The sequence below is a fragment of the Schistocerca cancellata genome, chromosome 3 (assembly GCF_023864275.1).
Source record: "Schistocerca cancellata isolate TAMUIC-IGC-003103 chromosome 3, iqSchCanc2.1, whole genome shotgun sequence".
Classification (NCBI taxonomy): domain Eukaryota; kingdom Metazoa; phylum Arthropoda; class Insecta; order Orthoptera; family Acrididae; genus Schistocerca; species Schistocerca cancellata.
Genome location: NC_064628.1, coordinates 211,674,033 through 211,687,013, shown reverse-complemented (window position 1 = coordinate 211,687,013; position 12,981 = coordinate 211,674,033). Strand labels below are relative to the sequence as shown.

Genomic DNA, 12,981 nt, shown 5'->3' with positions numbered 1-12,981 from the left:
GCCTTCATTAAGAGCCCATTCGGCAAGTAATAAAGAAGCATGCACTACATGAATAAAATAGTAACTACTGGAGAGACATTGAGAGACAGAACTGTATTTAAGCATTTTGATGGCATTGGAGTTATGTCGGAGATTACATGAAGACGTCTATCATTTCTTTACAACATACCTTCATTATCTACAGCAAAAAATTACATGAGAATGAGAGTAGGAGCCACATAAGAATTCAAAAATACTATATCATACATTCTGTTCCTTTTGTATTAGGCCCATATTAGTTTTAAGATGTCCTTTTGGTAAACATTCATACTAGTCATTGCCTGAGCATACTTAATGATGCAATAAAATACACCATTGTAGCCCTATTTACTGTTTGGTCCATATTGTCTTACTTGGACAATGTGTAGCTCTTCATTTAGTTAAAAAGGACCAGCCAGCTAGTGTCCTAGGCTTCCTCCACTACGAGCTGCTGATGGCTATATGTTTCCATTGGTCATAACTGATGGGATGATAATAAATGGTAATCATTGAGAGTCACTGATTCTAATGATTCATTTTGGGTGAAGGGGTGATCTGATCTGTTTTCATTATGGAGACTAGGAAGAAAACCTGATGTAATGCAAAGTAATGATGAGCTGACATATTGACCAGTAGCAAATTCTGAGGCCTAGGTTAGGTTGGAGGGTGACAATTTGGTTGTTAATTAATGAAGACAACAAATTATCTACATGAAAATATGATTGCCGTCATAGCCTAATGTGCAGCACAATATATGTTGGACAATGCAATAACCTTCTAGCTCTTATTTTTGACCCTGTTGTTATATTGTAACTTAATGGGACAAAATATCAGCTACCTTCATTCATGAACCATTGGAAATTACAGATGAGTATGGCGATTGACTTCTGACAACTGACTCATAACAAGTCGTGTTGACTCCCCATCATTCACCATGCCCACAGTTACCAACAACAGCATTCAACAGAAATGCCACAGTACACTGTCAGTGCACTTTTGTCAAGGTACCTTTCCTTATCTCATCTTATACTGATCCAAAAAGGTATAATCATCCCGCAGCAGATTATCTTCATACAATCTACAAACATTTTCTAGTGTTCAGCTCTTTACACCTGCACTAGCAGAAGTCAGAAGACCACAGACAACTAGTATTGTGTGTGCAGGCACAGCTTCCCGTAATGATCAAACAGTATTAGTTGTCTGCAGGTACAGCCTACCATAATGATAAAACATTAAGTTCAGAAGCAATTGTTAGACATCATGTCTGTTTTAAAAAGACTATCAAAGAGGTTCTTTGTTATGTCACAGTGTTGTTAATGGCTCCTCCATGAAAATTAATGCACATAGGCAGGGCCTACTCCTATCCCCACTGCCATCCTGTAGTAGTCTATTATACTGTGTTTAACAATCCATCAACACTAGATACACAGAACAAACCTGGTTTGGACAAGAAGGGTAACTGAGTCAAGTCATTTTCAAAGTAACCAGTCTTCACTTTTAGTAACTTAGCAAAACCACTGAAAATTTAAATCTGGATGGTTGGATGGGGACATGAACTGCCACCCTTCCCAATGAGAGCCTAATATTTTCACTGGTGGACAACCTTCTTCTATACAGGAATACATGCAGATTAAACAATAAAATAACTATTATTTGAACATAATGACAAAGATGTAACTATTATCTATATTTCAAACAAATGGGGAAAATTTGAGACTAAAATGAGTAGTTAATCATAATTATTTACAGAAAATAGAAAAATAATTTTAATAACTTACCTGCACCTGGAAAGCAGCAGCATCAGCAGAAAATGCCATGACTTTGAATATTATAAGAAATTTAACACATCAGTTGACTTTTTCTTAAATTTTGGTTTGACATATAATGACCAGTAGCTATCACATAACCCCAAGCAATGAACACTACGATGGACAATACCTGCTGGAGGAGAACAAAATAAATTCCATTGCACAAAATACAGCAACACTATCATTTGCCAAATCAGGAATGGGTGTACAAATCAACAGTACACTGGAAAAAAGGAACATAACAAAAACACTTGTGAAATGTATGGTAGATAGTACTTCCTATTGTGTCACTATTAGGGTTCCTTACAATTTTATTCATTGTACAGAGTGTGGAAGAAAAACTGCATATATGTGTTTGTGCGTGCCGTAATCATTATAAAAAATCTTGTCTTTGTGCTCCCTGCAGAAGTTTTATTATATACCAAGGTTCCTCCATTAATGTTGGTTTTTGAAACTTTGTGATTTGCTTTCTGAGAGATACGGATGGTTACAGTGTCTATGTTTGTACAGTGTCTGTATCTTCACAATACAATGTCATTAAAACATGCATGTTTCTCTGAAAGAGCAGACACTGTCACTGACAATTACAGCTGTGGTAAACATTACGAAACAGATTTGCATATTGTGAGCATACATTGACAACAGCTGTTTATGACGCATGAAAATATGTCCTGGACTGGAACTCAAACATGGATTTCCCAATTATCAGGAATGGTCGTCTTAACCACTTCTGCTATCTGAGAAACTTTTAAGCCCGATTCAATCTACCACATGTCACATCTACAGAGAATCTTCCACAGAATCACACAGCTCATATTACTGAATTTTATGGCATTTTGCAGCATTCTGTATTCTTCATAGTGTTCAGGTTTCAGACTTGACCTGAAACATCAGAGGAGAGCATCCCACAGGTATCTGTATCAGTTGACTGACTTCAATTGTGATACACTGATACTGAGTGATAGGAAATCTCTTTTTTGTTTTGTGAAGCACATAGTTTTACATTTCTGAACATTTAAAGCAAGTTGACAACGTTTGCACTACTATCTTATGTAGATTTTTCTGTATGCTGGTGCAGCTTTTTCAGTTAGTACTGCATTACAGATAATTGCATCCCCTGCAAAAAGCCCGAGACTACTATTAATATTGTCTGCCACGTCATTAATACACAACACAAAAAGCAAGGACATTTCTCTGGGGCATGCCAGAAGTTATGTCTACTTCTCGTCAATGATTCTCCATCTAAGATAATGTACTGCATCCTCCACCCAAGAAATCTTCAGTCTGGTCACACATTTTGTTTGATACTTCATACAAATTTACTTTTCACAATGAATTTTCACTCTGCATCAGAGTGTGCCATGATACAAAACACTCTGCCAGATTAAAACTGTGTGCTGGCCTGGTACTTGAATGTGGGACCTTTGCCTTTCAGGGGCATGTGCTCCACCAAACTGAGTTCCATGCCCAACTCATGGTAGCTCAGTCGGTACAGCACTAACCCGTTAAAGGCTAAGGTCCAAGGTTCAAATCCCAGTCCAGTACACAGATTTGATTTTACTTTTGTTAACAATCATTGGTGTGATAATGACTAAAAAGTCAACAATTACTGCATCTACCTGACTGCTTTTTTACGATGTCATGTGAGAAAAGTATTAGTTGAGCTTTGAGAAAACAATGTTTTTGGAATTAATGCTCGATGGCATGAAGGAGGTCATTCTGTTTTAAAATTCTGCAAAAGATAGATGTCAAAGATGCCAGATACCAGTGTTGTGCATCATATCTGCTATCCTTCTAGTAGACAGGTGTAACTAAGGAAGCCTTTTCAACTACTGAGCACAGTTTCTCTCCCAGCCCGAGTTCTATGGTATACTATTGTAAAAAAAGAGAGAGAGAGAGACTACCTCAGAAACAAACTCTATAGCTACAGAATCTGACAGACCTTCAATACAGAAAGCTAAGAAAGCATCTTGCAACAAAGCATATTTTCAATAGAATTTCGAAAGTTGATATTAACTTTGCATTTACTTCAGCACTAATGCATATTTCATCCCTCAACCAGCTTCTTTTGCAAGCTTTAAACTAATATGAACACACATATTGGTCTTTAATCTATACAGACAACACAACAAGGAGAACATCATGCCAGTCCTGGCAGTCAGTGTTTTTAACTCCTCATAACGATGGTAGAGACAGCTACTGAAAGCTCAAGTGTTTTATATGAAGTGATGTGGCCTACAAACAGATAAGAGTTTACATGCTACTGCATAAGACTCCAAGGAAAAACAACAGAAGTGAGTTACATCAGTGAGTTCTTAGGCTTACAATTTAAAATTGGAGTATAAATATATAACCAACTAACATTCATAACCAGTTACGCTCCTATGTCGACATGGATCTTTAACTTGGAATCTTATATATCATCGGCAGTGTTCTTGCTAACATGGTTATCCATGCAGACCTCCGTGAAGCTCTGATAACTGGAGAAAGGCACTGCACAAATTAGTGCTGTGAATGCAAATGTTGAGTCATACATATGTAGTTCAGGGCAGTATGAGCAGTGCGCACGACAAGGAAGGTTCTGGGCTCTAGTTCCAGTTTCATACACCAGAGTGTATCAAATAGGACATGTGCCTTTGCAGACTTGTTCTGGTATTTATTTATCTGTGAATCACTTTCACAAGGATATAGGACATAACACTATACAGTTTAAGAAAGATACCAACAATTTTGTTGGTCAAAAAGTTGAAAGTTACAATAAATTACACACAAATGTAGTTGGAGCATAATAGTAGCTCCACCAGAACACAATGGTCACAGGATGATATATAGTGTAGCTGAAGATTTATGCTGGGTTGGGAAGTAACAAGTTCTTTGTGCTTTGGTGAAGCTACAAAATAAATATAAATGCTGGGTAAAAGTTACATCATTATATTTGTAGTTTATGTATAATATATATCAGTCTGTGCAATGCATCAAAATACTATGTTTTCTGCATATATCTAGGATTTTTAGTTCTTATGAGAAAAGGTCCATTAAATTCGGCAAAGTGCATTTAAATATGGTACTAACTTAAAACATTCACAATTCAAATTATCACCTCTCAAGCTAACCTAAACATTGGACTACCATACAGATCAGTCTGTCACTATAACCAAGATTCTGGGGGTGGGGTGTAAATACTACTCTGACCTAAAATTTATAGTAACAGACTAATCTGTGAGATCGCATGATGTCTACGTTAGCGCCATATTCAATGGACATTTCGTCATACAAACTAAATTTACACAGTAAATTAAAGTTGTACAGGTAGCTCAGGGTATGCCACAAGTACTGAAATTCAAAAACCTTTTAATCACTATAAAACTTGTGCTGTTTTGTTCAGAAAACTATGTAGTTTCATATGCTATGGTCATTTTCATTTAAAAAAAATTATTAGTGTAATTTTTCCTCGTACATTTAGAAAAAATAAAATATTTTCTGTTACGGAAGGACATTTCATTTTTATTATTTGTATCACACACATTGATGATCCTGTGACAAAATCTATCTGGGCACTTAAGTCAGCCTAACAGGAATACATTGGTATTAAAAGAAGGAATTTGGTATGTTTATCAAAGACATAAAATTTCCCCCAAAATTGTAAATGTCCTTCCGTAACAAATTGTTGACATAATTTCAATATAAAATATAATGAAAAGTTAATATAAAAATTTCTTTTCCATAACTTCCTAATATAAGAGTATTATGATGTCTTCAGTACCATAAAGCCACATGAAACACAACTATTTAATAAATATTTATTTTGTAAAACTTGTTACGGAAGGACATTTTTTTGTTACGGAAGGACATTTGTTATAAATGTCTATTTGAGTTTCCCTCTAAAAATGAAACCAGCCACTCACGGCATGTCTTTACCTAGCTAGCCAATGAAACAATTCTGTCAGATGTTTTCCCTCCAGTTTTCTGTTCTCTCTCTCCATTGTTGTATAGGTTTCAAGTGGTTGTTCATGTTGGAAGTGTAAATTTGCTTGTTATTAAAGTTATAAACAATTTGAAAGTAAGTATTAGTTTAATGTAAACAAACTTTGTTTACTTATGCACAAGTCTGAAACATTTTTTCGAATAAGCCTGATTACTTCAAAATCCTGAGTGAAGAATGTAGGCTATAATTCCATGTTCTATATAAGCAAGTGTATCAAATATTTACATGCTAAGGCATCTTGTTAATATTGTTAGTATTTATCTGACAACTTCCAAATATTTTTATAATTATTAACAGTGAAGGAATATCGTTGCCTACTCTGCAAAGACTAGGTGACATTGTTATGTGCAACACTTTTAAAAACATGTAAAAAGAATTTCTCAATTTTTTGGCTTTGTAATTTTTAATTTATACTCTAAACAAACACGACATATCTCCTTTGAGCTGAGCATATGTTCACTCTTTGAGCTTGCAAATAAAATGTAATGTACATCAATGGCTTACTATGAAATTTTTGGATATGTAATGTAAATTCAATTGCTTCTTTGGTTCAGTTATAGACTTAACAAGTTTCTTGAATACATGTGCAGGTGTGATGACCAAAACTGGTGCCGAGCGTGCCAAGGAATGCAGAAAATGAAAAATGAACGAAGGAACAGCAGAAGTGTATCATCAAAAAGATCACGAGAGAAAGAAAGCAAAACAACAGAAGTTAATAGCTGAGGGAAAGATAGATCATTTACGAAAATATGAAAAAGAAAAGAAAAATAGATGCAACGCGCCCTTGCTCATCAAACCAGTGCAAATCCAACATTAAAAATGTCACCTAGCACGTTAGGTAAAGCTACTATTAGAATCAAGAGATGTCTCCCAAAAATCACCTTCCAAGCATCCCGAAGTTCTTGGATAACTCGTCAAATCCTTTTCACCTCAAAAACTTAATAATTTTTTTGAAATTACTGGCTTTACTGCTAGGAATGTAAAACAATCAGTATCTGAAAGAAAAAAAAGAAGGGATTCTGTGCCAAATCTAAAAATACAGAAGGTGACACAATTTTATGAAAGAGATGACATAAGCTGGCAGTGCCCTGGCAGAAAGAAATTAATTTCTATTACACGTGGTAAAGAGTACAGGCAAGAGAGATTTTTCTTACAATATTAAAGAAATTTATGAACTTTTCTGCAAAGTTACCAATTGGACTGTCAAAATTCAAACAATTACGACCAAAGCATGTTGTACCTAAAACACTAAGAGATCGAGAAGTTTGTGTCTGCATTTATCATGAAAATGCTGCTATGTTATTAAGGTCTTTGAAGAAGCATGTGCCAAGCATACCAAAAAGTTTAGATGAAGTACTTGAGAAAACAGTTTGTGATTCCACCAATATCAGCTGTATAGTCAGGAATTGTGAAGAGTGTGGCACTTCAAACCTTGACAGCTGTTTTGAAGGGTTAGATTTAAACGAAAGAATAACTTTTTATATATGGTGTCTAGAAGAAGGTCGTACAAAGAAACAAGAAATGCAAACAAAGTTGTCAGAAGCAAAGGTACAACTTTATTTAAAACTACAGACTTTGACCAGGCATGTTTACAATGTACGTAGGCAGCACTCGGAATTGTGCACGTTAAAACGTGTCCTTCCCGAAACAGACATTGTTGTACTAGCGGATTTCTCAGAAAGCTTTTCGATAAAACATCAATTTGAGATCATGCAGGCTCACTGGTGTTCACCCAGTGTGTCTATTTTTACAGCCATTGTGTATTACAAGTGTCCTGAACTGAAGCATATAAGCTACTGTGTTGTATCTGATTCTTTAGAACATAGTAAGGAAAGTGTCCATGCTTACAATCAGGTAATTTTAGCACATCTGAAAACAAAAGTTGGGTTTCCAATTTCACACGTCCACTACTTTAGTGATGGAGCTGCAAGTCAGTTCAAAAGTCGGTTCTCTGTTTGTGATTTTCTTTTTCATGAAGAAGATTTTGGTGTAACAGGTGATCGAAGTTACTTCGAAACAGCTCATGGAAAGGGTCCACTGATGGCACCGGAGTAGTACTGAAGAGAGTCATTTTTCGTTCCATACTCCAGAAAAAAAATAGTAGTAAATAATGCAGAGGAATTTGCAGCAGCTGCTAAAGATCTTGCCAAAATATTGTTGTGATTTACATCCCAGAGTCAAGAATTGAAGCAGTAAAGAAAATGTTGGAAAGACGATGGAATAAGTGTTTGCCTATAAGTGGCCTTCAAAAATATCATTTTGCCCAACCCTCTTTTGATAAAAAACAAAAAAACACGTCACTCTTTTGGAAAATTCTGTTTTTTTCTGGGCAGCATAGTAGTGGAAGGACCTACAAACTTATTCAGAGTGCAAATGTTTTCAAGCAGCAGCAAAACCAAGTAGTTCAAAGCAAGTTAACAAATGATTCAATCTTGCCTAATGGGTCATTTTTACTTTGCAAAGTATTTAGTGATACGGCTGTTGTATACAGGTATGCATGAATTAGTCAGAAGTTTAATGCTGATAAAGGCATTTACAAAGTGATGGGAATGAAGTCAACAAACAATACTAAAAACACATTTAAAATTGTCCAGAATGATGTCTTTAATGTTTCTCCTGCTGACATTACTACTGTGTCAAGTGAACCAAATATTAATGGTAGTTCTGAAAGACTTACTTATAAATTTTTAGATCCTGTTGATGTTTAGGAACAATAACTAAATGAAAGTTTTTTTTCCTGGTACTTTCTTAAAAAAACAAAAAAAGAAATATCTCAGCACCATTACTCATGCTGTCTTAAGCAAGTAGTATTTTTTCAATTATTTGGATGTTTATAAACCATTTTCCAGTGTTACTTTATTAAATATAAAGGGTACTTTCTCAGAACAGTGTTTTAAATTATGTATGTACAAAAGTCTATATTTTACTAACAATAATTTCATTTTCCTATGCTACATAATTTTAATTTCAGAAATAAATTAATATGTAACTTGTATGATAGCATTTATTGTTACAAAATTCAATAAATAACAATGTATTTTGTGTTAAAAGTCAAATTTGTATAGCTGGGAAAAAATGTCCTTCCGTAACACTGCAACTATTCACTTTCTTGGATGCAGCATTTAATCTAAGAGCTAAAAAAATCTATTATGCCCTTATTTGTGTACTAAACAGATACAGTTAAACAGTTAAAAAATTTTCTAGGTGAAACATAAACATCAGAGCAGGAATATTCAAGTATCAAAAAAGCAGTGATCTTCTTGTCCTTCCGTAACACTCAGCAAAATAATTAATTTTGAAAATATGGAAACATAATATTACTATTTAAATGCATAAAAAAATCCTGTTGCTTGTAACAATTTGCAGAATATATGTTGTCGAAGGGCATGAAAGGGAAGCAGTGGTTGGGAAGGGAGTGAGACAGGGTTGTAGCCTCTCCCTGATGTTATTCAATCTGTATATTGATCAAGCAGTAAAGGAAACAAAAGAAAAATTTGGAGTAGGTATTAAAATCCAGGGAGAAGAAATAAAAACTTTAAAGAGGTTCGCCGATGACATTGTTATTCTGTCAGAGACAGCAAAGGACTTGGAAGAGCAGTTGAATGGAATGGACAGTGTCTTGAAAGGAGGATATAAGATGAACATCAACAAAAGCAAAACGAGGATAATGGAATGTAGTCGAATTAAGTCAGGTGATGCTGAGGGAATTAGATTAGGAAATGAGACCCTTAAAGTAGTAAAGGAGTTTTGCTATTTGGGCAGCAAAATAACTGATGATGGTCGAAGTAGAGAGGATATAAAATGTAGACTGGCAATGGCAAGGAAAGCATTTCTGAAGAAGAGAAATTTGTTAACGTCGAGTATAGATTTAAGTGTCAGGAAGTCGTTTCTGAAAGTATTTGTATGGAGTGTAGCCATGTATGGAAGTGAAACATGGACGATAACTAGTTTGGACAAGAAGAGACCAGAAGCTTTCGAAATGTGGTGCTACAGAAGAATGTTGAAGATTAGGTGGGTAGATCACGTTACTAATGAGGAGGTACTGAATAGGATTGGGGAGAAGAGGAGTTTGTGGCACAACTTGACTAGAAGATGGGATCGGTTGGTAGGACATGTCCTGAGGCATCAAGGGATCACAAATTTAGCATTGGAGGGCAGTGTGGAGGGTAAAAATCGTAGAGGGAGACCAAGAGATGAATACACTAAGCAGATTTAGAAGGATGTAGGTTGCAGTAGGTATTGGGAGATGAAGGAGCTTGCACAGGATAGATTAGCATGGAGAGCTGCATCAAACCAGTCTCAGGACTGAAGACCACAACAACTACATGTTGCGCACTAGTTTTCGATTTTTAATTAAAGTTTTTTACCCAGATTCCACAGAAAAGTGTCCTTCCGTAACAAAAAAAGCACGGCCTGACCCCTCAATGTTCTCAGACGAGACTTTTGTTGCCATTACATGTAAATATCCTACAACGAAGCACCTACACACAAACTCTAAAACACAATGTAAATGTAACGTACTTCGTTTTTTTAAAAAAAAATCACCGACGGCGAAAATATATATAGCAAATAAGCTGTGTATTTGTAGTGTTCAAAGATCCCCTGTTTAGGTGGACACGAAATAACATTACATTAACTTTCACCTAAGTATTTCATTTAAAGTCATAAGAACTGAGGAGCACCGGAACAAAACCCGATATATCCATTTTGCTGTATTCGCGTGTTTGAGCTGTCGGGGGGAGATACGGAAGTAAAAATACATGCTGCCACAAAATAATTTTCAGCACAACGCGACATCAAGTGTTTTATGGTGTTTTTTTTTTCTCTTTATAGCTTGTGGAGCCATTTAGAGATCACTATTTGTTACTTTCTGTATTAACAGCAAATGCGGATTTATCGGTTTTTGTTCCGGCGCTCCTCGACTTGTAAATAAATAAACAAAGTATACACTTATTCTCGTGCAAGAAACTAAACAAACAGTTTCATTCACATCTTTATTGGATAATCAATGCAATATATCCGATAAAAAATGCGAGTAAAATTCACGTTCTCCAATGTGTATACTAACAAAATTCACTACATGTCGCAATTGCTTCTCATTTCTCATAACTCCTGTTCACATAACACTGCGAATGACAAAAGCTGTTACGAAAAATTGTCACGGTAGTTTATTTGTAAACAAACAAACACAAGTCCTTCTGTCTGCAGTAGAGACTGTGGAGAAGAAAAATCTTTGATTTTATACGCACCGAATCTCCTTGGTTGGTATCATTGAAGATGAACATCACACCCAAACATTTTCGACTGTGATGAACATACACTATGAGACTATGAGTGGTATTTTGGTATAGCTGATCCCGGAGACGCTAGGACCAACACGTGCTCCTTATTGTAGCTTTATTTCCTCGACCTAAAATACATTCCATTCCAAAGATAAGACTCGACAGTGCAATGAGAACGGAAAGTATTCTAAGGTGGGGAAAGAGGCATTCGTAGGAACAACATCTATTGAGAGCACGTACAGCGGTGTTCCCACAGGCAATTAAAACTTGCACATGTGTCCTCCACTGACGACTTCGGAGGTCAGTTTTTGTTGTTAGACGCAAGGTAGTAATTTGACAGGTACTGCATGTAGCTGTGAAGATTTTTGTTTAAAAGTTTGAAGGAACTCTAAAGGAGAGAAGACAGACCCACCAAATACCGTATATAAAAATAGATTCATCACAGAATTCATTTCTGGGCGTTGAATACGCAAATGAAAGATATCGTCAGAGACCGAAATGATCTTCAAAATCACTTTCGAATGAATGAAACTTACATTTAAATTCTTCTAGTCTGTTTTTCTTCCTGTGTTCAAATCAAAGATACACATTTGTCAGATGTCATGGCAGCTAACGTTAAGTTACGAATATCACTAAGATACCTGGAAATTGATAGCACTAATATATCCTTACTGCAGTCCTAAATGCACACACAAATCCGATTACCACTTAATTTATAAACTGGACACACCATCATCTGTGCAAAGAAAACCAGTTGGGCTCTGCATTTGATTAGCAATTTAAATGAGACAAGAATTACGTAGACTGCCATAATAACAGATGCAAAGGCATGTCATTAATAACTGATCATTTATACCATGTTGATGGTCTAATACTGAAACCGGTAGATGTAATCAAAGACCAATATCTGCATGTCAGGCATTCAAAAAATGAGTTACAGCTGTTGGAAATAGCATTTGCAGAAAGTTCAACTTTTCAGTGGTCATTAATATTGGTTGTGTCCACCCCACGGTTATGAAGTATTGGATTCTGTGATGACACTTTCAGTAAGGTGTCTGAATGTTTGTGGAGGAATAATAGCGCATTCTTCCTAAAGAGCCGAAACAAGAGAAGGGAGTGATGTTGCATACTTGGGCCTGGACGTATTAATTCACCCCAAAAGTGTTCCATTGGATTCAGTTCAGGACTTCAGATAAGCCTGTGCATTTCTGGAAAGTTATTGCCCACCAACTATTCCTCAAAGTTGCTACTTTATGACAGGATAAATTGTTATACTAATACAAACATTTCCGAACTGTTGCTCTGCTGTGCACAGTACACAACGCTGTACTCTTCCACATTTAATGTTTCTTGGCACTACATATTTTGGCAGATAACGTTCTTCAGCCATTCGCCAAAACTAAACCTTTCCGTCGCATTGCCACAGGTTATTGTGTGATTCATCACTCCAAATCATCGTTTCAAGTAATTCAGTGCCCAGTGGCGTTACTCTTTACACAAGTGCAGTTTAGCATTTACTACACTATACAAGGTATAGTGTGATTCATCACTCGTTTCCACTCATCCCAGTGGCATCACTCTTTAAACAACAAGCATCACTTAGCATTTACTATGGAAATGTGTTTCTTGCGAGAAGATGCTCGACCATTACACCTATTCTTTTTATCTCCCTACATACAGTCGTGCCAGCTGGACTGTGAGTGACACTTTAGAACTGAACTGATTTCATGAGACTTTTTACAACCACTCTCCATGGTGCTCGATATTAATTGTCCATCATTACATGAGATCTGCCTGGTCTTTGATTAGCTCTCCACACTACTCTATGCAAGACTCTTCATCTCAGAGTAGTCACTGCAACCTATGTTCATTTGTCCCTATTTACTGT

General features: G+C 36.0%; 1 protein-coding gene across 6 annotated transcripts in view; it reads right to left on the bottom strand.

Moving 5' to 3' along the window:
• LOC126174836 (SAGA-associated factor 29) overlaps nucleotides 1-11,647 on the bottom strand; it is a 61,879-nt gene extending 50,232 nt beyond the window's left edge. Inside the window, exons 1-2 of one of the 6 annotated variants that reach the window (XM_049921220.1) lie at nucleotides 11,630-11,647; nucleotides 1,797-1,959 (exon numbers count right to left, since the gene is read on the bottom strand). In XM_049921220.1, the coding sequence (XP_049777177.1) occupies nucleotides 1,797-1,835 (39 nt within the window). In that variant the 5' untranslated portion in view covers nucleotides 1,836-1,959; nucleotides 11,630-11,647. The other 5 variants (XM_049921219.1, XM_049921218.1, XM_049921217.1 and 2 more) reach the window with 5 other exon arrangements.
• Nucleotides 11,648-12,981: the final 1,334 nt, after the last annotated feature.